The sequence below is a fragment of the Pagrus pagrus genome (genome assembly GCF_965226575.1).
Source record: "Pagrus pagrus genome assembly, chromosome: 9".
Taxonomy (NCBI): Eukaryota; Metazoa; Chordata; class Actinopteri; order Spariformes; family Sparidae; genus Pagrus; species Pagrus pagrus.
This window is the reverse complement of record NC_140193.1, coordinates 13,791,201-13,818,582: the sequence shown is the minus strand read 5'-3', so window position 1 is coordinate 13,818,582 and position 27,382 is coordinate 13,791,201. Positions and strand designations below refer to the sequence as shown.

General features: G+C 41.2%; 1 protein-coding gene across 1 annotated transcript in view; it reads left to right on the top strand.

Annotated features, from left to right (window-relative positions):
- abca12 (ATP-binding cassette, sub-family A (ABC1), member 12) overlaps nucleotides 1-27,382 on the top strand; it is a 49,742-nt gene that overhangs the window by 11,737 nt on the left and 10,623 nt on the right. The window contains exons 14-35 of the mRNA XM_084362488.1: nucleotides 769-1,099; nucleotides 1,988-2,102; nucleotides 2,349-2,678; nucleotides 3,718-3,787; nucleotides 3,887-4,021; nucleotides 5,151-5,312; nucleotides 5,536-5,719; nucleotides 6,321-6,539; nucleotides 7,315-7,511; nucleotides 9,622-9,779; nucleotides 11,326-11,559; nucleotides 11,770-11,917; nucleotides 12,219-12,465; nucleotides 14,466-14,555; nucleotides 15,581-15,668; nucleotides 15,804-15,931; nucleotides 17,281-17,368; nucleotides 17,720-17,828; nucleotides 20,788-20,842; nucleotides 23,849-24,026; nucleotides 24,351-24,466; nucleotides 27,115-27,277. Of these exons, the coding sequence (XP_084218614.1) occupies nucleotides 769-1,099; nucleotides 1,988-2,102; nucleotides 2,349-2,678; nucleotides 3,718-3,787; nucleotides 3,887-4,021; nucleotides 5,151-5,312; nucleotides 5,536-5,719; nucleotides 6,321-6,539; nucleotides 7,315-7,511; nucleotides 9,622-9,779; nucleotides 11,326-11,559; nucleotides 11,770-11,917; nucleotides 12,219-12,465; nucleotides 14,466-14,555; nucleotides 15,581-15,668; nucleotides 15,804-15,931; nucleotides 17,281-17,368; nucleotides 17,720-17,828; nucleotides 20,788-20,842; nucleotides 23,849-24,026; nucleotides 24,351-24,466; nucleotides 27,115-27,277 (3,545 nt within the window). The remainder of the gene's footprint in view (nucleotides 1-768; nucleotides 1,100-1,987; nucleotides 2,103-2,348; nucleotides 2,679-3,717; nucleotides 3,788-3,886; nucleotides 4,022-5,150; nucleotides 5,313-5,535; nucleotides 5,720-6,320; nucleotides 6,540-7,314; nucleotides 7,512-9,621; nucleotides 9,780-11,325; nucleotides 11,560-11,769; nucleotides 11,918-12,218; nucleotides 12,466-14,465; nucleotides 14,556-15,580; nucleotides 15,669-15,803; nucleotides 15,932-17,280; nucleotides 17,369-17,719; nucleotides 17,829-20,787; nucleotides 20,843-23,848; nucleotides 24,027-24,350; nucleotides 24,467-27,114; nucleotides 27,278-27,382) is intronic.

Below are 27,382 nucleotides of genomic sequence, written 5' to 3'. Positions count from 1 at the left end.
AGGGCTTTAAAGAAGCTACACCACGGATGCATGACTTCAACTCATTGACTGTATATAAAGATGGATGAATGGCCAGCTCCCCAAAAGTGAAGCCAAACCATTTTGATCACCCACCAGTGGCTGGCTGCAGGAAACGCACAAAATGCCAGTTTCTACATAATGATGCTTTAACTATCAATTGTTAAGTCTAAAAGATGGGAAGTTTGAGTTAGAACAGTTTATAAGTAAAGGCGGACTTGTGAGTTTCTGTGTTCTGCATGATGACGTTTAATGTCCCCGACAACCTCTTCTTCGGCTTCTTTATAGTGATATTTAATGGCTTCATAATTCACATTTAGGGTATTAACTGATGTATTTTATGTTGTAGAACAAATGTTAACATCTCTTAAGCTTGTGTTAACCACAGACTTAGTAAAACATTTCAAAAAACCAATTGACTTGGGAAATGAAAGTGCCAAAATACAAATTTATTTCCAGGCTTTAGGACTCATTCCTGCAGCACTCCTTTGAATAATCTTTTTACACACATTAGAGGACTCAAACCCATTTTTACATCCAGCTAGGTTGTTACTTTGCTTTCCATTATGCAGTGCTACTTCTTCTGAAGTTGTATCTGTTTAAAGAGGAAAGTTTCTTACCTGCTTGTGACCGAGCCTTACATGAGATCTGACTCAACAACAGCTTATCTGGTGCGGGGAACTAAAAAGTTATTCTGGTCTTTGAATTTTGTATACTGAATGTGGTGAAATGTTCCAATCTGTCTTTAAGGTGTCATCTTCAAGCTTCCCAAAGACGAAGACTCCTCATCCAGGAAGCGTCAGGCCAGGTCTTCCTCTTCCACGTCCTCCCTGCCTCCTAAAGTCAGCTACACTATCCGCATGCACATGGACAATGTCATGCGTACCGACAGAGTCCGGAACCCTTATTTTGTGAAGGACAACCACATCTCGAGCAGCATGACGATGCGCTACAACCGGGGCTTTGTCTACCTGCAGGAGAATATCGATCGGGCTATCATCGAGACCCAGACTGGACAGAGAGTCACAGAGCCGGCCGTCCAGCTGCAGCCCTTCCCCTATCCGTGCCACCTCCGGGATGAGTGAGTCCCACACATACACACACATACAGTATGAACATGCTCCCATATGGATGCATGCGTAGAAACATGAAAGGATGCACAGGGCCTCTCCGAGGGGACATACGACCATTGATGTGGAATAATGCATGCTCTCTCATTATTCATTTGCCACTTGGGACTGACAGTAAGTAGTCATTCACAGGAGCCTTTCACTGTGTACTTGGCTCCGCACCATGTGCATGAATATTCACCATTATTGTGCATACATTTTTGAAGTCCATATACACACACACGCTGAAACGACCTTCAGGCCTTTAATAACCATCCATAAAGAACGCCACTCGTGTCTGTAGTATATATCCGAGTCCAACATGGCTTTGGCATTTACTTGTGCATCAATACTCTTCGTTGTTTTCCAATAAATCATGCTTGAACGTTATGTTTGTGCTTGCCCTCGAGTGTGTCTCAAGACAGTGCTGATATCTCATGTAAGAAGCACCAGCGGGGCCACTGTCGCCGGCTCCACCAACGATAAGATATGATGATCCTCGCCTCGCCGTCGTTCTGATTTATTACTCAACAACACATTTTCTGACATGATAGCTGTGAAATATAGCTGTGTAGTATGAAAAACAGCAAGCGCTAAATTCCTATGTGTCGGGCTGCAGATACGATTAGGTGAAAGAAATCCCAAATAAAACAAAGAGGCATTTATTTTGCGTAAATAATATGAGGATCAGGACACAGCTGTCAAAAATCACTTCAGTATTGCTCTTCCACTCTCTGCATCTCTGTCTCTGTCAAGCCCGTGACTGAATGATAGGCCTTTTCATGAGCTGTTGTTGACAGTGATTGGATGTTAGATTTTCTGGAAACTTGACTGACAGTTGGCACCTCTGTATTCCCCAGGTATCTGGAGGCCATCTCTTTCGTCTTCCCGCTCATGCTGATGATGGCCTGGGTTCTGTTTGTGGCTGATTTTGTGAAGAAACTGGTGCACGAGAGAGAGCTGAGGCTGCACGAGGTACTGTTTTCTTTCACTTGAAAAATGATCAGACCCGTCATTGTGTTCCTGCAGTGAACACTAACTTCTTGCTTACCGAGATGCCCTGTAATGATACTGTCTTTTCTCTTTGCTTTTCTCTCTGAGCTTCGAACACAGCAACTAATGTTGAATTGACTTCTGACCTCCATGTTTCTTCTCTGTTGTAACATAAGCACCACTGGAAAGCAAGCACAGCTTTTGTATTTTTTCTCTCTTTTCCCACAGTACATGAAAATGATGGGAGTCAACCCGCTCAGCCACTTCTTTGCTTGGTTCTTCGAGTGCGCCAGCTACCTCGTCTTGACCATCATCATCCTCACGTTGATCCTGAAGCACGGCAGCATCCTGCCCCACAGTGACGGCTTCCTGCTTTTCTTGTACCTCTGCGACTATGGTTTGAGCATCCTGGCCTTCAGTTACCTGGTCAGCTCCTTCTTCGACAAGACCTACATCGCCGGACTCAGTGGCAGCCTCATTTACATCCTCTGCTTCTTCCCCTTCATTGTGGTCATGGCGGTAGAGACGAAGCTCACCTTTTCCCAGAAGAGCCTCCTGGTGAGGAACCTCTTCTGTCAGGACTCATGTGGTGTTATATGTGTGATGACTTAAAAGCTGTGGTTGGAAACACTGGCAAGAGCAAGCTAGATTTCTAAAGTATCCTACTGAAAAAACATCCATCCAAGCTACTCCTCCAAAGCACATGAACATGCCTGCCTGTCTACATCTACTAGCTTTTCTACTCTTAAACACATAGATGAAGAACTCTTTTTAAAGGTGCAATACGCAAGAATTGGCCACCTTGAATTCATAATCCCAACAGATAGAGGCAGCATATCACCAGGGTAGCTGCTACCTGCAGCTAACTGTATTCTGTTTCTACATCTATATATGTTTATATCCTTAACTGTTGCTACTGGAAGCTTGTTAGCTCAGTTAGCTGTGCAGCTAGCGGGACTAGCAGACACCAGATTTTTTAACATTTTTTTGTCAGAGCAATTTATTTATTGTGTCGGGTTACAAATATAATTTATAAAATAACTTACCAACTCTAGCTTCAGATTTACAAATAATTAAATTTGCTCTGGAGGTACAATGCCATTTCATTATTTCAGAATAAATCTGAATAAACAGTGCCTCTGGTTGTTTTTGCTCTTGTAAGGTTTTATTTTTATTTTGGTTTGACAATAAGTATAGTAAGCAGTGGAGTGGAGGGTGCACTGACAGCTTACACTTGTTTCTGTTTGCAGAACAGAGTTTTCCCCCTCTCTTATGCTGACATAAATTGTGCTCATTCTGTAACACATCTTTATTTCTCTGAAAGTACGCTGCACGACGATCAATGGTTGTAGGTCAAACATTTCATTTTTTATTTGACGTAACATCACTGTGTACATCTGAAGCCTTGTTTGCCTTGAACAAAACTCTTCATATCACGTTGGGAAAGTATCACTTCAGTAACTTGCACAAAGTTGTCAAGAGCTGAGAAGAGAGGAATTTCTGAAAGGCATTGTGTAAAAAAAGAAGATATATTTTACCCTTTTTTTGTGGCTTTGGTTTCTGTATTGTGTCTAATTTGTCTCTCGTTTTCCTCCAGGGTTTGTTCTCCCCGACCTGTTTCAGTCATGCCAGTCAATATGTCTCTCGCTACGAGGCCCAGGGAGAAGGTACACACACGTAGACAATTGATTTTCATAACTTTTTGACTAAAGCTACTTTCATCAATGGGAAGCTAAATAAAAGGTTTCTTTCATTGACTTTTCCAGGTATTCATTGGAGCAACTCATACACCTCGCCCATTTCTGGAGACACAGCCTCGTTCGGTTGGCTCTGCTGGCTGATGCTCATCGACTCCATCCTTTACTTCATCATCGGGGCTTACATCCGCAAGGTTTTCCCAGGTAACCTGTAAAATCAGAGTCTTTAAAATGAAGCGCTTTGATCTTACTCATATAATCCTGATGTTTTTCTCCTCAAGCTTTATTTATCATTCGTCATTGACAGCTAGGAATACAAAAACAAACGACATAGGCATCATGACAACAGACTGTATAAAGCATACGCTGCATAAATTTTCTCAAAGTTAGACGTTACATCTATCAAGGCACAGTGACACAAGGTAAATGTATTATAACAAGGAAAAGGTGAAAGAAAAAAAAATAATAATATAACAGCGACAGCAGGGAGCAGGTATTGAATTTACTGGATTTTGTTTACATAGTGTAATATTACATCTTTGGCTTCTTATTAACTTTGGTTTGGGTGTCAAAATAATCGTCTACTTTCGTTCCAGATTCCTGATACATACTGAAAAACAGATTAATGATTGTTTCTTCTTTATCTTTACAGAACTCACATTTAACACACCTTGATTGTTTAGTGGGATAAATGTTATGCACAACTTTAAAGTGAACTTCATTTAATTTGTTGGGGATAATAAATGTATATAGTAGAAGTCAAAGCAGTCCAGATACGAAGAATATATCCACATTTTCCACTTTTGCTAGTCTAACAGAGTAGGTAACCTCACCCTACCTGAAGCAAATACAGCAGTTCACAATTTTCTTGGTATTCTTGCCTCTAATTTAAAGTTGAAGAAATTATTAATACTGAGGTGCTTTTTTGATACCACATGTTTAAAATGATAGGAAATCAGCATTTGGTAGAAATGAAAGTAAGCTCAAGCACACCTAAGTGAGTAAACTATATAAAAAAAACCCAGATCTGTTATTAGATTTTCAACCAAAGGCTGCACAGATGCTAATATTATAAAAATGTTTTGTAATGTCTTCTGTTGCTCTCTCTCTACCAGCACTGTGTGCAGGTAGTTCATTTAAAAAAAGAATCAAAATGCTTCTATTTTGGGAGCCCAGGACTTTCATCTCTTTCTACCGTGGTATTGAAACTATTATCAAGTCTGTTTTTTGTACTGGCATTGTTTCAAAGTTTAATATTCTGGTATCGGGACAACTTTAGTCCAAAGGTGTTCCATGTCTTCATGAGAAGTCTTTGCTCTTCTTCATCCTGCAGGAAACTACGGCATCCCTGCCCCATGGTACTTCCCCTTCAAAGCCTCCTTCTGGGCTGACATGTGCTGTTGCATTAAGTCTAACTTTAAGGCGGGCAGAGGACTCCTCTTCACCAACATTATGCAGAAAAACCAGCCTGTCTTCTCCGACGACAAGGGGAAAGGTACAGAAGTAAAATGACATTGTAGTATCTTGGGGCAGATAACTAAAAGCGATGCTGTCTCCTCTGTTTTGTTGTGTTTTGTAACATGTCCTCCCTTTTGTGTTCTTTCATTTTTTTGATCCAGACACCTCACTAGACTTATATATGCCCCTCGCCCTTCATTTTATTCCTGTCCCCCGTTAGCTTGATTTACAGGTTGCTTCTGTCTCTGTGTTTCTCTCAGGTCAGAGCACTCTTTCCTCTCAGGCCGGTGAGGACTTCTCAGAGCTCCCGGTAGGCGTTGCCCTCCATGGTCTCAGCAAGATGTACGGCGACAGAGTGGCTATTCAAAACCTAAATGTGTCCTTCTACGAGGGCCATGTCACCTCACTACTTGGTCACAACGGAGCCGGCAAGACCACCACCATGTATGTGCAGCACACTATTGTTTCTGTTTTCGCAGTATCAGCATGTCCTAAGATGAATACACACGCATTTCTACCATTCATAGACTGTATGTGGTGTCTTTTAAATTTGATTTGTGCATCCCTTTAATCATCTCAATGGCCTGCTGCTGACAGGGAGATTGTTTTGTCCAAATCTGGCACAGCAAATGCAGCGTGGTAGAGATTAGCCTGACGGGTCTTCATCAACCGGAGCACTTACATTTACATTTTAAATGTGACTAATTCTGCTGATGCTGTTATTCAGAGAAACGCACAATGAATGCAGCAGCAGAATAAGATTCAAAAACATCCAATACCAGGAAGGGATTGCTTGTCCTATATTGTTCCTGGGACCAATAAATCATAATTTAAAAGGAAAGTGCTGTGGGTAAAGTACAAAAACAAGCTAATGGGAGAAAAACAAAGGGCATTTACAACATTTTATACCCCAGGTAGCGAATAGGAGCAAAAGTAATTGATTTATAACTTTTTCCACATTATGAACCATAAAATAACCAAAACACTACTCCAAGATGATAATAAATGATCCTACAAGAACTGTTAACCCATGCCTTGTGCTTAGGTCTCTCCTGACTGGCCTATATGCCCCATCTTCGGGCGCCATTGAGGTGTACGGCAGAGACATGCAGATGAACATCGATGACGTCCGCAAAGAGCTGGGGGTGTGCATGCAATACGACGTCCTCTTTGACCACATGACCGCCAATGAGCACCTGCTGCTGTACGGCCAGATCAAGGCGCCACACTGGTCACGCAGGGAACTGAGCGAACAAATCCGCACGTGAGTGATCGATCATCAAGTACAGGGAGCATGCTGAACATCACAATGTACTCAATCATAATGCACTTTGTCTTAAACATGCCACCACCACACCAAAACGTACGTATCTTGAAGTAAACATGTATGTAGCGCTGTGATCCTACCATCTCGCTTAAGTTACATAGTGCAGAAACAAATGATAGTGGGACAGAGAGGCTGAGACAGACACCATTCAGGCTATTACAAGACACTGTACCATCACAATCATTTTGAAGCTGTTGTTTTAAGAAAAAAAGTTGCATCATGTTGCTTTAAATGCCACCCCTGGGCATCTCAGGAGCTCTGAAATGTATCAGACGTTGTCATTGAATGCAGGTTGAGAACCCTGTTGTTCTCTGGGAAAATAAGAAGAATGTATTTTCCAATATCAAGTTCACATTATCCATAATCATTTTTTAAATTTTATTTCTTGTTTTTCATTTGTGTCTTTTTGGAAAATCTTATGGGAGCAAGTGCCAGAAAATATTTTTTTCATTCTATGGCATCATTAAGCTGTAGCTTGAACTCCTAGTTGCATCATGAGACAATTTCTTGTGCGTTTCTGCATGACAAGAGAAGCAATAATAAGCCTGAACCTTAAGGCAAAAAACTGTACCTCTCCTCTAGTTTCCTGTTGCTCAGAACCCCCCACTGGGTAACTGATGGAACTGTGGCTCAGAAACCATGTAGCAATGCATAGAAAAAGTATGTTAACATGCGCTCCATGTTTAATGCTTTTCATTGACTCCCCTACCAGGATCCTAGAGGAGACAGGCATGTACGCTCACAGACACAAGCGGGTGGGCACCCTGTCGGGCGGCATGAAGCGCAAGCTGTCAATCTCCATCGCCTTCATAGGGGGCTCTCGCTTGGTGGTTCTGGATGAACCCACCACAGGAGTCGATCCCTGCTCCAGGCGTAGCATCTGGGACATTGTTATCCAGCACAAGAAAAGTGAGTCTCTCAGAAACACACACACAATGAGCACACACGAGCATTCCTGTTAATTTGTTTCTACAAACTCTCCACTGAACTCAGATCTACAGCTACTACTACGATTACTGCTACCACTAATGATACTAACAATAAGGAGAAGAACAGGTAGAAATAGCAAAATAAACCAAGAGATCAGAACAAACAGGCAAAGTGTTGTCTCATTTATGTCACACGGAGTCCCACAAGGGTCGATACTTGGCCCGACATTGTTTAGTTTGCATCTGCTTCACCATGGCCATATTATCCTTTACTTCAGCAGTGCTCCACGTTGCCACACTGGTGGAACACACTCATATGTCTCATTTAGCTGTGAAAATGGTAAAATCCGGATTCTTTGCACTGCTGCTGTGCTCTAATCAAAGACTTAATGGTCTCTAAATTCATAAAACTGAATTATGTAAAAACTGAAATTCTGGCAATTGGTCCTGATCATATATTTAACAGTATGATCCACACACACTCTCTCACACACACACAGACCCACACACACAACCTTGGACTGCTGACAACTAAATATCTGACCATAAGTTCAGAAATATTTATATAAATCAGAATTATTTGCAGTACAACCTGTGCTTTTCAAAAACTTAGTGAAGCAATTTATTCACACCTGAATTTCCTCTCATCTCGACTGCTGTGATTCATTATTTACTTGCCTCAATTATGCAGCAATTATCCATCTAAAGTTGGTGCATAATGCAGCAGCAAGGCTCCTGACAAACACGAGGTGCAGAGAGCATATCTCACCAGCTCTGGCTGAATTACACTGGTTCACTGTTTGTTTAGAATTCAATTCCACGATTTTGTTGATTGCTTTTTAAGACACCGAACCAAATGTTGAGAAAGGTTCGACATTCAAGACGTAAAACAAAGGGGCTTCGTTCTTTTGTGGAACAAACTCCCCCTCGCCGTCTGATTAAATCAGCTGAGTCTGTCACATTTTAAAAAGCTTTTAAAATCTACCTGTATTAGCTGGGAGTTTTATAGCTTGTTGCTTAAACGGTTTTATGCAAAGGTGGGACTTAACGAAGTAGAAATATGAAAAGTATCCCTCTGAAGGACACTGCATTGACGAAGTACTTTGCTACTGCAATGACCTTTAGAGGGATGCTTTTTACTTTTATACTTTGAGTACATTTCATAGCCTCTTTTACATGAGTAAAGAAGTTGAATCAGTACTTCTTATTTTACCAGAGTCTTAAGTATCTGTACTTCTACTTGAGTAAGGAATGTGTGTACTTTTGCCACCTCTGACACCCAGTTAGTGTGCTATATTAGAAGCAACTCAGCTTAAGGGGATCCCATGACGAACCACTGTGGTATTTAAACTTATATTATAAATCTGTGGCTAATTCACCCTGTCAATTGTGGAATACAATGAGGAATGTAATTAATTTTATTACTAGTCTTGTACAAAACCACTCAAATTCAAAGTGCAAAGTCTCACATGGCACCGACAACCTAAACTCTTACTCTTGTGTTTTGCACTGAATATGCCTCCAACTCCCTATTTCCTGAGACGGAACAGGAACGAGCAGTGAACCTGGAGCTGACCCTGGAGGGCTTCCCCCCTCTCAGGCTTCTAACTTTAAATTCAGCATATAGTTAGTCTAAAAGGCATCCAGAAGTTTTTTTTTCCTTTCTTCTGGCTCTATCAGGGTAGCAGCAGTAATGGCAGGGAGACTGCTAAATGTCATCTATTTGTAGATGTAGAAAATATCCTGTGTAATTGGCCATGTCTCAGATGTTAGGGAGATTTTGGTGCCAGGGGAATCTATTTCAAAATAAACTTTATGCAACACTTGCTGTTTGTGCGCCTGTTTCTCTAATGATTTGTATGTGCATCACACAGCTTGTGTATAGCTTTTGTCTTTGTGATGTCTGGTTTTTGGTTGTTTACTTGGATGTGTCTGCAGCTACACTTAAAAGGCCATCTTGGATAGGAAACTAGGGAAAATTAATCCGACTACCGCTTCTGTGATGTTTGTTTGAGTTATAGTTATGGGTTAAGGGATGGTATAATAATGCATGCACAAATTATAGATATTGCTTCATATGTGTCTGTCAGATCGCACCATCATCATGTCCACCCACCACCTGGATGAGGCTGAAGTACTGAGTGACCGCATCGCCTTCCTGGAGAGAGGAGGACTGAAATGCTGTGGATCCCCCCTCTACCTGAAAGACAAGCTGGGCCAAGGCTACAAACTGACTCTCACCAAGAAGGTATTTATCCTCACAGGCATCCTGTGTTTTTGACTTCCACAACATGAAATCATTATTAGACTGAGATGACATGACAACATTTTAGCATGAGTGAATCAAGTTGAGTGATTACAGGCCACAATCTTTATCTCCGAAGTGAGTGAGTAACAGCATATCTCTGATGCATTTTACTCAGACTTTCTAGTACAGTGACACATCTTATACTTTTTGCAGCCCGCATAAATCGTCACATTTCAGAGCGCATTATTATGGATGAGCTGGCCTGTTCATGCGTAAATAAGTCTTAGGTTTTATTTCTGCCACATTGGACACTAGAGTTGCGCATAATACATATTGCAGCAGTTTGACTTGGATCGGATAAATTGAAAAACTGCTAAATGGGCTAAATCCAACAAAAATAATGCTCTGCGGAATACTAAGAACTGGCTCATACTTTATTTCAGCATGCTATAGCTCCAACTGCTTTCCTTTATTTTTAAGTTTCCTACCAGCCCATAGCATCCTACATGCCAGTTACATATTTTGGTCTGTATTTTGGCTGTTCTCAAATCTTTCCAGCTTGTATCAAACGCCTTATTAATGTAGTGCTCAATATTTTTAGTTACCCAAAGGCAGAAAACCTCAGGCAAAATGTGTTGCCAGTTTCCTTATCTCATCCTTCAAAGCTTTGTCAGATGACTTGTAACTTTTTTGGATAATGTATTGACGAAAAGCTGTAGCAACATTTTTTTAACAAACAGCCTGTCCACACAGGAGGTATTCCAGCTGTGTTTTTGAGTCTGATGCAACAGATGCAAAGTTATTTTAAACTCCACTAACGCATCCCTTCGAAATTTACAAAAATGTAGAAAAATGCCCTAACCGCACCGTTAAAGAAAGTGAGGAAAGATTCCTGGATCAGCACCAAAAGTTTCCTGGGCTGAGACACATCGTCCATCCAGGTTTCCTGGAAATTCATTCACTAGCTTTTGTGTAATCCTGCTGACAAACCAACCACCCAACACACAAATGAACACGGGTGAAAATATACCCTCCTCTGCGAAGGGTAACAATACAGCCGCCTCACAGGCTGCATAACTGCTCATGCTAAGTGTACATAAATGCGACACAAAGCAACAAATTATTCTTCTATTTCACACATAACACAGAGATTGTTTGTTGGGTCTGAGTGCTGCCAAGTCTCTGGTGACCTACATTCAGTACCGTCCCTGAATGCATCTTGTGACACAGCTGGAGCACTGAAGTGCTGCTGTGCTAACATATTAATTTTTATTCTTTTGGGGCAGTGTATACATAGTATAAATAAGTGTCATAATTACAGAAGTGGATTATCCTACTGAACTCAACATGTCACGAAAGTCAGAAATGGATGACTTATCAAAACACTCAATCCACTAAGAAATGCGTACAGCCCATATTCAGAAACTGCACCTGTAGATGAGCTTAATCTGTAGCTGAGCATTCAGAGCAGGGTGAATAGAGGTGCTGCAGCAACGGACAGTATGAGAAAAATCATGTGTTTTTATTCCTCCAATTTTTTCTGCAGATGCTGAACCAAGAATCTGAGCAGATTGACAACGCTGAACTGAAAACCTTCATCCAAGCTCACGTACCTGAAGCTCAACTGAAGGAGGCCCAGGGGAGCGACCTGGTCTACTCCCTGCCCCCCTTCAGCTCATCTAACGCCTCCTCATATCGCTCCCTCCTGACCGCACTGGACTCCAACCTAGACGGCTTGCAGCTGGGGGGCTATGGCATCTCTGACACCACCCTCGAGGAGGTAAGTTAAAACACCCACGCACAAAAACAAAAACTGGCTCAACTGCTCAGGTACATTTAAATTTTTCCTGTTTAAAATACGGGAGCTCCAAATGAGCTTCTGCTTATTAACTTGATCGCATTGACATGTATGCATAATCACAAGCCATAAATTACACTGATTGGCTCGTTGACAAACACAGCTGCTAATGTTTTCTTTTCACTTGTGTAGGTGTTCCTCCAATTGACTCACGACAACACAGAAGCTAGGCCTGAGGACCCCCTCGCGACCATCTCGGAGACGGTTTCCGACACTGGATCCATCGACAGCTTCCCTTCAGACCACAGCGAAAACATCTCCAGCTTTGGAGACAACATCAGTAAGTTCTCGCGCTTTTGACCTCTACCATTCCTTGTTTTGTTCCTCCCATGGTTCTTCCTTCTATTTCTCTTTTTGCGCTTTGCCTCTTTCACTTGCCCACATCACGTCCAATAAAAACAATGAAAGTTGAAGATTGAATATTTCCAGTATAAGGATGTTAATATGAATCTTTGCACTTCCATCTTATGTGATACATTCTGCCTGTGAGCCTTAACTCAGTGTGCCTTGGAAGACAAAGACAGTAAGGAGTGAATTAATGCAAAAGCTATTAAATCTTGTCTCCATTTATTTCCCTCTAGAGCTTACCGGTCCGTCAATGGTGCGCGGCTTGGCCCTGGCTTGGCAGCAGATGAAAGCCATATTGATCAAGAGGTTCCAACACAGCCGCAGAGACTGGAAGGGCCTGCTCGCCCAGATCTTGCTTCCTGTCCTGTTTGTGGTGTTTGCTATGGGCCTGGGCTCCATCAAGAAAGACCTACAGCACTATCCTGAGATGAAGCTTAGCCCTGAACTTTACAAGTTCGGACCAAGCTACTCTTTCTTCAGGTCAGTCCCCAAGAGTACAGGAGCACTGGGAGAGGAGTGCACAGAAGTAAATAAAGCTAATCAGGGTGATTTTACACCAAGCATGTTCGGAGCACTTCAGTCAAACTCTGAAGCTTTGCTCTTTTATTTAAAGTCATTTGAACAACACTCACCTGGAAAAGGGAGTCTTGTTCAATCAAATGTTGATGTGACTTGTCTGACCAATTCCAGGAAACACTGCAGACTTTTTGTGTTTTTTTAAGGTAAAAATATGGTAAATTATGGCAAAGCAGAGCTTGGAGGATGTTGTATTGAGGTGCCATGTTTTGGTGTTTACAAAATTGATACTGCTCAGATTAAAGAACACAATATATTCAAAAGATCAAATTTTCAAACCACATAACCGCCTCCGCAACACCTCTGCAACTTTGATGAAAGCTTGATGCATCTCATTACTTTTTTCGGTTCCTGCATCGTTTGCAGGGGAAGACGTGTCGTACTGGTTATGAAATGAATTTGAAGCTGCAGTTTGTTGAAGGGCAGACGGACTTTAAGGAAAGGGAGCGAGAGAAAACATGAGGGAAAGAGATGATTGTGATGAGGACGGCTGAGAAGTCGAGATCAAAGTGAGAGATATTAAGAGTGTCAGGAGGTTGCGATGAATGACTTCATTCTTGAGAAGCGCTTTTGTTTGATCAAGGGGATATGTTGCGAGGGAGAAACTGCTGAGGTGCCAATCTATATCAAAGACTGTATGGACGCTCTCCTCAGTCCTCTTCAGCTTCATGTACAAAATAGATTCGAAAATTATATTTATTTATTTTTAATGAGATCAGTGTTTGGGTTGTGAGAATGCTGAAGTAAATTAAAGGTAGTTGACAGTAGAAGATGCTCCATCCATCTGTCCATCCATCCATTTATCCATCCAACCATCTTTCCATCCATCCATCCATCCATCCATCCATCCATCCATCCATCCATCCATCCATCCATCCATCCATCCATCCAATCATCCATCCATCCATCCATCCATCCATCCATCCATCTATCCATCCATCCATCCATTTTATGCCAATTACTTGTTGCTAGATTGTGGTGGCAGCAGGCTAAACAAGGTTTTCCAGACATCCCTCTTCCCAGCAAAGTCCTGCTGTTAAAGTGTCCTACTAGTTGATCATGCTTAAAAAACCTTGAGACGATGGTACCCAGGTGGTTCAAATGACTTTAGTAGCTTCTTGAAGCAAAAAAGAGCTCAGGCTGAGCCCAGCCTCCCTGTCAAGGAAACTCAATCCAATCGTTAGTATCCATAATTTCATTCTTTCGCTCACTACCCAAAGTTCATGACCAGATTTAGCTTCCGGCTCAACACCCTCTTCGCCACATAGGTCCGGCACATCTCACACTCCACTTGTGAGCAAGACCTCCAAAACACTTGAACTCCTTCACTTGGGGCAATTTACTCCAAACCCTGACCACTTCAGTCTTCTCTTATTATAACTGTGGATTGTAGAATGTCACATTTTATGAACTTTCTCATAGCACTGTGTTTCCAGACCTGCCGGTATCAACTGCAAACTAAATGATTTGTTCGGTTATTTATGAGTGTACCCCATGGTGCGTATAAAGGCACAAATAAAAGAAATCCACTTAAATGTAAAGTGGCACAACAAATGTCCTGAGGATGTTATATTAGAATCTCTGACTGTGCCCCCATTTGTCATTTTATTGACAATGTTGTGAGTTAGTAAATTCCTCTTAAACTCAGTTTATTTATTTTTTTACCAAGCAAGTACTTTATAAATGCCAACCTTGAATCCAGATTATTTGTAAAACCAAAGCCACGAGGAGCGATTTTAACAAATCAATATAAACTAATACAAAATCTGTCTGTTAGAGCCGTACTAAACAACCATTTTGTTTGTGTTACTTCATGTTCTTATTGTTGTAATTATGATAAAGTTCACTAAACTGTTCTCTTTACCCTCGGGTTGAGGCTGACTATTTGTTTTCTGCCTCCACAGTAACCAAAATCCCAACTCCAGCCAGCTGATGGAAGCCATGATGTCATTCCCCGGGATCGATAACGCCTGCCTCGACAAGTCGAGTGACCCGTACGTTATCACACCTCAAACGCCAGCTGTTTTTGCCTGAAAATGATACATTTGTCATTGGTAGTCTGGGTGCCTGTGCTCAGTTTCTGGATGTATTCCACCTTTCTCCACTCACACAGTGTTTTCATATTTCACTCATTGTCATTCTTTCCATGCCTCCTCTTTCACCTTGTTTCATTTTACTAGACTGCCTCCCTCCAATTCCTGCTGCTCCCTCTCTCGTCTCTCTCATGTCCCTCCCCCCTATTTTTCTGCCGCTCAGCTCGACGTATGTGGTTGAAAGCCTGCAGCAGGACTCTGCGATGTGAGAGGATCATTTGTATTCCATAAACACCCTGTGTTTATAGGGGAGATTTTGCCCTTACAGCACTCAAATCAATGTTGGCACTCATGAACCAGACCCCGGATGCATTTTAAAATCCTCGGGAAAAAAAATTAGAAGCGTAGAGAGAGAGGGGAGGAAAGATCTTATGGTGCAAGGGAGACTGCATATGTTGCTTATGATGTCCTATTATCACAAAATGACAGACACTAAAAGGGTGCTGAGTGCTGCATTTTCTTGTTTACATTTATTGGAAATAAACTGTATGGTCCCCTTCCTCTGGTTATTTAAGTAACAGGTGTTCATGTGAGTGTGCAGAGTCATGTGCTGTGCTACAATCTCTTTTTGATCTGCACAAAGTGTCCCTGAAAACATTTGGCAGAAAACAAAATGTGAGGGAGCTGAGCATCAACCCACACGAGCAAATTTCACACAATATGATATTACAGCACATATCAGCTTTGAAAACTGTTTTGATATCTGAAAAAATATTTAGGTCCTGATCTCACAGATAAACATCCAAGCTCGCAGCTACGATATAATTAGTTTCAGATTTTTGACTTTCTGTTATGTACAGGTTTTTAGCGTCAATGCAGGACAGCATATCAACTCAGTTTAAACATGTGTTCTAGGGTGTGTCCATGGATGGTCTTGTGGTATTATCATTTCACCGAGCCACCATTTCACTTGGTGTCTTTTAAAGGGGCTGCACAAGAAGCACAAGCAAGTGGAGCTCCAGTGGGAACAGCTCCAGAGCATTTAGTGTCTGTAACTGCATGCATCAGGAACAGGTGAGACTGGGTCACTGAGAGCAGTGTGTGTGTGTGTGTGTGTGTGTGTGAGAGAGAGAGTGAGTTTATGTGTTCTCGCTCATGTACTTGATCAAAGGGCAAGTACAAAGCATTTGTCTGTTCCGTGCACTGCAGGTTTGTCAAGGGCAAAACTTCCAGCCTCCCCATAAGAAGATCCCTTCAGCTCATATCGTGTACAACCTGAGTGGCCTCAATGTGGAGAACTACCTGGTGGCCACAGCAAATGAGTTCAGGAGGAACAGGTACATGCGAACAGTGTTTACACCTGCTTAATGAGGACACATTTAGACTTCAACCCATGCATCACCAAGGTTTAATCAATAATCTAATTGTGTTAATTAGACGAGGTGACGTTCCATGATAATCCAAGCAGTTATATCACGTAGGGCTGCAACGGCATGAGATGTCCACAGTACAATAACCAACTCAGAAAATATCAGGGTTTCACAGTATTACATTATGGTATTATACAGCTATTATTAGTATTATTATTAGTTCAGATGACCCTTAAAGGAATGATAACAGTAAGGTCTTCTAACCCAAAAATTGTGCAGTATGTCCTGACAGACATTAAACTTGATAAAAACTTAAAATACATGCAGTAGGGTCATAAAGTCTGAGACTTGTAGCCAAAATCTCAATTTTACATTTCTTTTGAATGAAATAATATGATGATATAAGCTTGACCAACTCAGGAAGACCTCAAATCTTGGAAAATATGTGCTTAAAATTCAGAATATTATGTTTATGGGTTGTCCACCCATCCATCCCATTCTTGTGAATGCGATATCTCAGCAACGCCTTGAGGGAATTTCTTCAAACATCTGCCTGGACTCAAGGATGAACTGATTAGACTTAGGTGGTCAACGGTTAAGGTCACTGTGACCTCACATCTGTTCCATTCTCGTGAATGCCATACCTCAGAACAGGAGGGATTTTCTTCAAATTTGAGACAAAAAGTACAAGTGATGGTCGTTGCACCATGTGATGAAGCTCTTTGTCAGTCCTATTTCTTTGTAAGAAATAGTCTACGAGTAAGGACAGACCAAGGACTACCTTTTATTAAAGGGTTTCTATGGCACTTGTTGTGTTGTACTGGAAGCTGATTGTTAGTTTATATTAGCAGACTCCATTTCTAAACTAACGTTAGCTACTGTTGCTCTCTGTTAGCGGAGCGGAGAGAGGCACCTAGACAAGGCACTAGAGAATGTGCATAATCCAGCAGCATTACATCTAGTTATCACTTAACATGAGACCTTTATCATTTTCCTTTCAGGAAGGATGAGCAGAAATCTAATTGGCTGTAGATTGCAAAAAATTCAGTCGCCGCCTAAATGCTTGGTTCAGCTTAATACGATTAGGCTTCTAGTACCTTGTAAATAATGGTACTCGTACTTGTATAAATATGATAAACAAAAAAGTTTTTAAATGTTAAAAAGTGCTTCACTGAAAGAAAAAAATATAAATAAATAAAATGCTCTGAATCTGTTTGCTTATATTAAAAGAAAAAACAAGCCAGCACGGTGTGTCACATCTACTTCCTCAGCGGCATTTGTATGTTTTGATCCATGTACTGTGATGTTTTTTTCAGGTATGGTGGCTTTGCTTTTGGCATGCCGCTCCCTCCTGACTTGCAGATGGACGTAACAGCAGTGCCCAAAAACCGCACTCTCTCTAAGGTAAATCTGTCTCCTCCTTCCTTGCTGCCTGTCTTATTATCATTTTAACCGCTGGCCTGATGAGAAGCTGAACGTTAAAACACGACATCCTCGCTACAAGATCAGGGCTCGCAGATGGAGCTGCATTGTTACACCATCAGTGTCATCGTAAATATGCTTTACTGCAGCAATTGTGCCACTGTTTTAGTGTGTAAAAATCCTCACATGATGACGTCTTCATTTATTGTCTCTTTAAAGCCTCGGTATAAACACTGGAATAGTGTGTTGTAGAGATGACTTACATACTCTGGTCTGCAGCAGTGTGATTCATGGTTTCTGTGCATTTCTGTGTTTGTTTGCGTATGGGTTTAGGTCTGGTTTAACCCTGAAGGCCACCACACAATGCCAGCATATTTAAACAGCATGAGCAACTTAATCCTACGCTCCAATCTGCCAGCTGACAAGGACCCACGTAAATATGGTAAGCTTTATTCGCTTGGTAACAAAAAGTTGTTGCTGTTTTCTGTAATATTTTACTGATTTTAGAAAAAGTATTTTGGTGGTGCTGTCCTTTATTCATGCAGACACTCAACACTTCTTGGATATTGTGAAAGAAAAGCTGTGAAAATGACTGGGATTGTGAGAAACTGATGCTCACATCAGCATGAGGAACATCTTTCTATCTTGGATGGTGTTACCGATTGAGCACCCACTGCATTTTTGTATACTAAATATTAAGAGAGCTGTAAACAGTGTGTTTACTCATGGTTCATTTCACTGGATTAAAGCCAGGGGGTGCTGTGTGTCCTTAGACTCACATCATTATGCATGTTGAATACTGATGAGTGCCACTCACTGGGGAGCTGTGCTAAAGAGAACGAGGCTGGCCCACGTTTTCAGTACTGTTTCAGCTCCGAGTATCACCCTGACCATCTGCCTGCCAGCAGGACTACACAAACATACACACACACACACATGCACATGAAGAAAACACACAGAAGTACATGCACGCACACATTTCTTCCCCACTGGATGATGAAAGTGCTCGAGGGTAATCATTTAAATGTTACCTGAAAGCTCACAGCGGTGGCAGGGGTGGAGTCAGGTGGGTGGAGATCGAGGGAGATTACTTTTCAAGGTGATGGTTTATTTGTCAGATGTGAAGCCCTCAGCCTCACATTGTGAACTACAGCACAAACTCTGGGGTAGGATCCTGGATTCTGGAGGTCGGCTTTATACACTCTGTCTCTCTCACAGGATTTCTGTACATAGCCGCCCACTGCCACAGATGTGCCATCACGCTCCTGTCCACTCTCCGCACTAGAGATTCTGATCACTCCCACATGCAACAATGCTTTGTATTGAAAGTCTGTTTGCCCCATCCCACAGAGTAAATATACAGTTACTCAACTGTTTAATAATTCACCTTCAGAGGATGTGAACTGAGAATAAACCTTGCTTAATGCTTTTAAGAATAGAGGAAAAATAACAGCCACAGCTTGAGGCAGTGAGAACAAAAGTGTTTTAAACCATGTTATAGATTTTGACCCATTGTGCTCATTTTGGTGATTAATATATTAGTCGATCAACAGAAAAAATCCATTAATTACTGTCATTTTTTTAATGGAATTATTTGTTAAGCATACAGTTTTTTTCGTGAATAAAGGGTATATGCTTCATTGATGTTGAGGTGGTTCAAGGCGATCATTACTCAAACCAATCTCTCGTCCTCTGATTGGGTGATTGAGGTGTCTCCTATGTGTATAGAGCCAATCGTAGTGTTTGTTCGAAATAGCTTAAGGAAGTAGTCTAAGGAAGACCACCTACATACTTACATACATAACTTACATACAATTTCTGATATTGATGATGTTATTATTAAGTGTATACATCTAATTCATCTAAAATGCATGTTTGATGCTTTCATGCACTCAGAAGAATAATTGCCCTAAAAATGGACATTAGGTATTTCAATTACATAGGCAAGTTCTGAGTAAAGTATATAATTGGAAAGTATTTCCATCATGTTGATGTGAATGAATGAATTAAATTAGTCTACTTAAATTAAGTTAATGCAATTTTTAAGTAGTATACAGAAATGCAATCGTTATGTAATGCATTACTTTTAAGTATGATATTAGAAAAATTGCATTAACTTAATTTAAGCAGTTATTTAATTTGTTCACATCAAATAAACATGATGGAAATACTTTATGTACTTCATGTAGAACGTATATAATTGATTTACGTGGAAATCCTATATGTGATTGAAATACAGAAAGTCAGTGTTTGAGGGGAATGATTTTTTTGATTGTATGTAATTAACAACACAGATTAATTTGTTGCCACAGTCTGTACATGTGCCTGGGGCCAAGTGTTATGGTGCGTTCTCTACGTGTGATGGCTTTACAGTTGAAGTCAGAAAGGTTCGGTGAGGGGAGGCCAATAATTTTAACTAATTTTAATAAAAGTCTGAGATGTCGCCGTTGCGTAGATATCAAAGACGCGAGCAAAGCCACGGTACATGAAATAAGCACAGCAAAAACGTTAGATAGGTCGGACCACCATGTTTTACTATATACTGTATCTTTAAACGTTTCAGTTACGGCTGATAAATACGACAGGGAAAAACAAGTTTGCCAGTTTCTCATATCTCCACAATGCACCTGAAAATGACTACTGTTGTTAGCGTGACATGATAGTCTATATATAGTATATGGAAGTGTTGTGATGCTACTGATGTCGTCAGACAGGCCGAAACATTGTAATGTTGTAATTAATATTTCAGAACTAAGTTATACAGCGTGCAGAAGTTCTTCTCATAATTTTTTAAGCACAGTTGGCAGAAATCTACTGGCTGCAGTTCAGTGAATATTTGGTGTTTTTATTTGGCTCTTTGACAGCATATGTAATATTTAATATCAGTCAAAAGTTTGGTCAGACAAAATGAGGAATTTTGAATTTGGGCTTTGAGCTTATTTAATCTCTAATGAATATAACTGTTAGTCGTAGCTGTATCCCATTGGAAAAGATACAAATCACATCTGGAAACATCTGACCGATGTAGCGTTAATGATTCCAGATCAGATTTGGCTTTGTCACTAGAAACCCATCAGTCCCATCCAAGTGCCCTTGAGCAAGGCAGCGAGCCTCCAGCCTGCTCCAGGGCTGCTGCTCTCCGGATGAACTCTCCTATCTCGAGAAATGTAAGCGGAGACATGTAGGGTAGCAGCTCGAAGACCCTGAAAAAAATGATAAAGAAAATTCAATTTCCTTTGTGTGCACTGGCAAATGAAATCATCTTGCACTATATTTTTCAATTAACTGTGTCCCTGGCAAAGAGAATATCATTGCTCATTTGGTTCCAGTGCTGAAAAATAGCCCTGCATGCTGTTGTTTTTTCCACTGCTAACACAATACTCTATTTCTTTCTATTACAGCCATATCAGTTTCCAGTCACCCCTATTTCGGCCGGGCGGATGATGAAGATGTGATGTAAGGACCGCACTTTAAATTCTTCCTTCTGCTGAGACTGTCAACAACATCAATGGCTGCAGTTGCTAAAAAAAGATTGTAATTAGCATTCTAATTGGTGAAAAATATCCTCAAAATTAGTCAAGTCATGATAAATATTATTGGCTGTTGTTTGGCTGAGCCCGCGGTAAATTATGGAAGCATCCTACTTTTCAATTCAGGACTTCAAAGTCAGCGTGGACTCGGGGCAGGGAGGTACATGACAGCAGTATTTACCCATATTTGATTTTCTAAATGGATTTCCCTGAGCTTGCACTATTGATCAGAGTCCCAATATAATGAGTGTTTACCCTGAAGGTGGCACAGAGGTGGATTGATTCTACCCCACTTCCCAAAATGAGTCCATTTTAAAATACTCCACATTCAGCCTTAGAGACCCACACTGCAGATTGAGTGCTTGTGTGTGTGTGTTTGTGTGTGTTTGCATGTACGCATGCAAACGTGTGTGTTCCAGAGCATCAAATCCAATAAATCAGTCCAAGAGTGGGTTGAGCCGAAGCTGTGGCCTGATGAAGGTCTGTCCTCTCCAGAGCCTTATTAGCACTAACCATTTCACTGACCATTTCACTGACCATTTCACTGACCATTTCCCTGTGTTTACTGCCCCTTCAGTTTCTCTACACGCTCACATTTCTTTGTGAGTATAGCATTTACATAGCTGTGAGCCCACTGAGAAAGTGTGGTGGCTACATGTGCACATTACCCCTCCTTCCAGGCTGATATTCTGCCTCCTCAGGTAAAGATACAGCAGGCTTATCGCTCCAAATGTCTCGATTCTCACGGTTTGGCAGTTTTGGCCGTGGGAAAATTTCTCCGGCTATCTTGGCCACACTGATAACAAGCCTGCTCACTAACTGCTGCTGCTGGCCATTCTCTGTAGTTAGTGCTGCCCTTAAACGCCTACCACATGTCACTCTCTGCTACTCACTCTCCTTCCCACTCGGTCACTCTGCCAACTTCATCACAGTCCCCCTTTTTTCAGCCTCATGCAGCTTATTCTGTTTGGTTGATGGTGCCCTGGTTTGAGAATAGAGATAAAAGTAGTACAAGGCAGGAAAGACAGCATTGGAGATGAACAGGTAGCAGCATCAAGAAAATGTGAATGAGTGGTTAAAGAGTAACTGAAGGATCAAAGGCTCAGCTGGTTGTCCGCGGTGTGGTGTGGACAATAGGCTCTGCAGCCTCACAGCCGCACCACAGGCACCCAGACTGTACAGCAATAACAGTGTGAAGATGTTCTCTACGTGACGCCATCTGTTTCTTTTGCAGTTATTATCTTGTCAGAGGCGAAGCACAAGCATCTCTTTTAACAAAGCTGTTTGTTATTAATGGAATTCCAATTATTGTGAGCTACTTCAATAGTTCACATGAGTCAAGTCGCAGCAGGGAAAGAAATGATAGTTTGTTCAAGGGCTTTGAAATGTGCTATTGTTTTCTGAAGAAATGACAGCAGGTTGCCTCATTTTTCATTCGTTAGTGCCTCGGATCAGAAGCTGTAGTAACTACACTTAAGATACGAAAGGAATACAACACAGTTTTTTACCATCCTGGAATATAATGGGCTTCAGAGTTATGAATGCACCAATGTATCGGCCGAACATTGGTATTGACCGATTTTCCCTTGTTGACTGCTGTCATCAAAGGAGACGACATTCACTCATTGAAGTGACCGATTTGTCTGATGTGACTTGTCATTTTTGCGCTGGCACATTCATGAACTACATAGCAGTTTGTGAGAACTGAAAAATTTTACGTCATCTAGTTGGTAGTTTTCAAAAAATAGAAACTTTTTCATGTGAAAGGTCATTTTAAAGGTAGTCTCATAAATTTGTATGATTAAATGTGCACTTTAAAACAGTTGTTTTTTATAATGAAGATGTCTTTGTTTCCCTGTCACAAAAGACAGTGTTTCCCACACATACTGTATACTTTGCTTGGTTGGGCCGCCCAGGTACATTGTCAGAAATAGGGGTCCATAGGAGTCCATATCTGTCCCCCAAGTTACAATCTACACTAATGCACCCACTAGGTCTAAATGTTGGACCTCAAGGTAACTGTGTGTACCTTGTTCTCAAACAGTATTTTTTTTTAAATGTGCCCTTTTTAAAAGGTCATTTTTTGTTAAATTGAATTAATGTACTCAATTGCCACCAGAGGCTATAGACTGGGATCTTTAAGTTAAATAAGTCCCAATGTCAAGGGTACAACAGCTGTACCTTAGAGGGTACTGCCCCGATGTACCCTAAACGCATAAATATAAACCTTCTTTTCTGTGTGTATCAACGGCCGCCCTAGTATATTTTAGCATTTTCTACTTTTTATTTTTTTATCCATCTGAGAGAATGATGCCATCTGCAACAGATTACCCAGTGGATAATCTGCCCTTGCTCTGCCCCTTCTGTCTACTGACATTCACACATGCTCTGCAGGGACACAGAGAGAGAGAGATGTTCTCTGGTATTACATCCCTCCTGATTGTGATGCAACCTCTCCTATTTTAATTTCGGCCTACTGCTGTTTCATACAAGCCTGTAAATTCACCTGATTGCTGCAGTGTCATTGGGTACCGAGTTGGTTTCGATAGGCTACGTGATTAACGACAAGCCTCCTCAACACGCGGCTCAGCTGATGTTGTGAAAACAAATTCGGGGGTGAAAAAATCCAGAATGCGAGGTGTGTTTTTTGGGCAACTTAATGAAAATAAAGTGCTGATGGAGAAAGTCAACAAAGCAGACACATTCTGGGAGAGTTGGACAATTAAAGCAACACAATGTAGGCAAACTTTTAAAGTGTTTTTTTTTTTAAAAGATAGTTGATTTCTGAGGATCATTCTATGTGCCAAACTGTTATTTTATCAGTGCGTCCCCAATTAGAGTCGATGTGGTTGAATAATTTACTTATTAAAGACATGACTGATAATTAATTGACTGATTAACTGATCTGAATGTTCCTATTTTTTCCTCACAGTGTCCAGGGAATGCTCCAACTCCTCGTGGCTATATGTGTGCTGACGGGTTATTCCATCACGACAGCCAGCTTCGCCATCTATGAAGTCAGCGAGCACCACAGCGGCTCCAAGAGGCTGCAGCACATCGCTGGCATCAGCGAGCCCTTCTACTGGGCTGTGAACTTCTTTTATGACATGGTAACATCCTCTAATCCCCTAAAAGGAGACCCAAAAGAACATTTTATGTGTAGTCGAACCCTTGTGTCAAAATCAAAATCATACTTGATGATACGTCTCTGCCTCGTGTTTAATTTTAGATTGCAACAGCATATGCAAAACATTGCCTTCTCCTTATATCTTTTTTAAGACATCCAGACTTAATTCATAACTTATTCATTAATTGATTGCACAACATAGCTTTGCATGATTATTAATGCATTGATTCATTATTAATGGAACCAGACTTTTCAGTTAAATGGTATGCCTTCACATTGCTGCATCCTATTCTGTCTTTTTCCACAGGTCATCTATCTGATCCCTGTGACCCTGACTGTCGGTGTGTTCGCAGCCTTCCAGATTCCAGCATTCACAGATCGGCAAAATTTGGGTGCCATCACCATGCTACTGGTGCTCTTCGGGTGAGTAATTTGGCCTCACAAAATCTTGTGTGGATGTTGTGTAAACTTATGATGTGTTAATTTTAGGGGGTTTATTTACATATGACACTGACATATGACACACATGTGACACTGCTGACCAAATGTGATTTGAGGCTGAAAACTCAAAAATATTAAAAGACAAAGCCACTGTATTAACTGTTGAGATCCACTGTATGCTGCATTTTTCTTTCTATCAGTTATGATAACATTGTAGTGACCCAAGTGCTAAGAACTGAACACTGTAACATCGCTAAAAATGGATCCCATAATCTTTTTTTACCCCACATCCTGACAGCATCAGTCAAAACTGGGTTGATAGTATATATATTTGTATATAATCACACAAGGGATCAAAAATGGTATTATGTATGTGTGCTTCTGTAAGAATACCTTATGTACAGTATTATAAATGCATGCTGGGGCTAATGATTGTTTTTTTAGGACACAGAATGTCCTGATATATATTTAATCTGCCCTCCAGTATTGACTAAATAAAAATTCAATCACAGAAATGAGTCCAATGGAGCAACAAACGCAGCGGTGAGACCAGAAACAAGCTGACAGTTTCACCAGGCCAGTTACTAGTTTATAAGGTGGTAAAACTGAAAGTGGTTGCATTCATGATTTCTGTAATAATCCCGATGTCACAACTACTGCAAATAGGTCAACACTGAACCAGTAAATTGGTCTGTAAACTAAAAAAAACCTCACCAATTTGTATATATATAACCTCAGTGTTTGTTTTTACCCTGTGCTGCTTGTGTTTCTTGCCCCATTGGACATGTTTTTATCAATGGCGCTGTGTTCTCTGTTAAACTCTTAACTCTTAATAACTAATTGAGCTGATGGCCCTGAAACCTAAATTGTAATACACTGTAGCTTTCATTTAATTTCTGCTGCAAGGTCTCTAGCACATAGCTCAATAGACCGTAATCACACGGCGGACATTTTTATCTGATACCTTGAATAAAATTATGGATTTCTCTGAGTTTTAAATATTACCAAAGGTCTAGTCGTTTGCAGACATTTTAATGCAAAAACTTTACATATTATGCAACAATGAACCTCACCATAGTGATGAAAACAAATAGAGCAGCTCACGATCCAAGCCGTAGCCCTACATCTGTGAAATATGTTGGAGGTGGCGAGCATGCATAGCTGCCAGTGAATCCACCAGTGGACTGATGATGTCACCGCTGACGGCAACAGCATGACGTCTGCGAAGCGTCCAAAAATATCTTGTTTACTCAGACGCATCAAAAGACTGATTTGATGAAACTTAATTTGGCAGCAGGACATCCAAGGAGTTTTCTCGCGGCCAAACGTTATAATGTATCGTAAACCCCCCCGACCTCAATCAACCTTTGCAGAAGTCATTTGATCAATTCGGGGTTGTTTTTCTCCAAAGCATGTCCTCACGTACCCTGTGTTTTCCTGCCTCTGATGCATGTTGCTGTGTGTGCCACCAGGTTGGATTTACAACACAGAGCATAAGGAGAGTGCTGTTCTTCAAATGCAAACACAGCTCCATTTTTCAGAATTCCTTGCAAAGACAGATGGTGGTAGGACTGAAAGGCTGATAGAAAAGTCGCTACCAACCTGTTTGTCTTATTCAAGCCAAGATGGTAGAGAAAGAGAGAGGGGGGGGGGGGGGGGGGATGTTGAAGCAACAGGACTTAAAGCAATAACAATATGAGCAGCTAGCTATTGTCTCGAGATACCAAGGGTTTAAAATCAATCTGACAGTGATATTCAGGTTTTGGACAGGCGTTAAACCGATGTCATGCCATGTTTCCCCACATCTGGATTACTGAGATTATTTACATCAGCTTAGTCGCCTATGTTTCCTGCTGCCTCGTCCTGAGCCTGAGATCTTAGGAGGCCAAGTCAGCACTCTGCTTCTCATTTATCAGACAGATGTCTCCCTCCCAAGCAATGAATAATCACAGCGCTCCATCTGTCAGGCTGCACCCACCTGGTCTGGTCCGCAGCCTTCTTGCTTCTGTTCCTTGTCATGGCTTGGCACCCGCAGTCTGCCTACCCAGCAACTTTTTTTGGGCATGGCACGCAGATGCTTTGTCTCTGTCTGGCTCTATCTGTTTGTGTCCGTCTCTTTTCTTTTTTCCCCAACCCTGCTTTTTTTTCTCCTTGATCTCTTTCTCTCTCCGCCTCTTCCTCTCTGAGTCCCTGACCCAGACACCCCAATCAAATGAACAAGCAGATTATGTGAGGGAAAAGAGCGAACAAAAAAAGAGAAAAAAGGATGTTCTATCACCAGGGGAATAAGGGGAGAAGTAATTTATCTTCCTCTCTTTTGGCGTCATGACTGAATGTTTACCCTCCTCATGGTGTGGTATTTTTCCATCTCCACTCTTCAGTATTTCTTTGGTGCCTATTTTCATCAGGCTTGCAGCTGCTGTGTTTAGTCTTTTAAAGGCCTGAACCACTTCACTAAAAAAAAAAGAAAGAAAAAGCAAGGTCATGTCATTTTGGGAGATGAGGATGACTGTATAAACGTTCCATTTCTACTTTGTGTGCTCCTCTTTGTGAGTTTCCTGTATTTGAAGCGAGATCACAGCAGTGAGTTATTTTTACTTTAACGTCTCCTGTCATTGTCAATTCCTCAGGTTCGCTACCTTCCCCTGGATGTACCTGTTATCAGGCGTCTTCAAGAATGCAGAGATGGCCTTCATCACCTACATGTGCATCAACCTCTTCATCACCTTCAACACCATCTTGTCCACCTCCGTTCTGTACTTCCTGGGTCAAATTGCGATGCACAACACTGAGGTTAGCATAAACTGCTTGTCTTCAGATGCAGTAGACGTAGTTGAATACACACTTAAATGCATGAGTGTTCATTAATTGTTGAATGAAACGCAGTCAGTCCCTGCA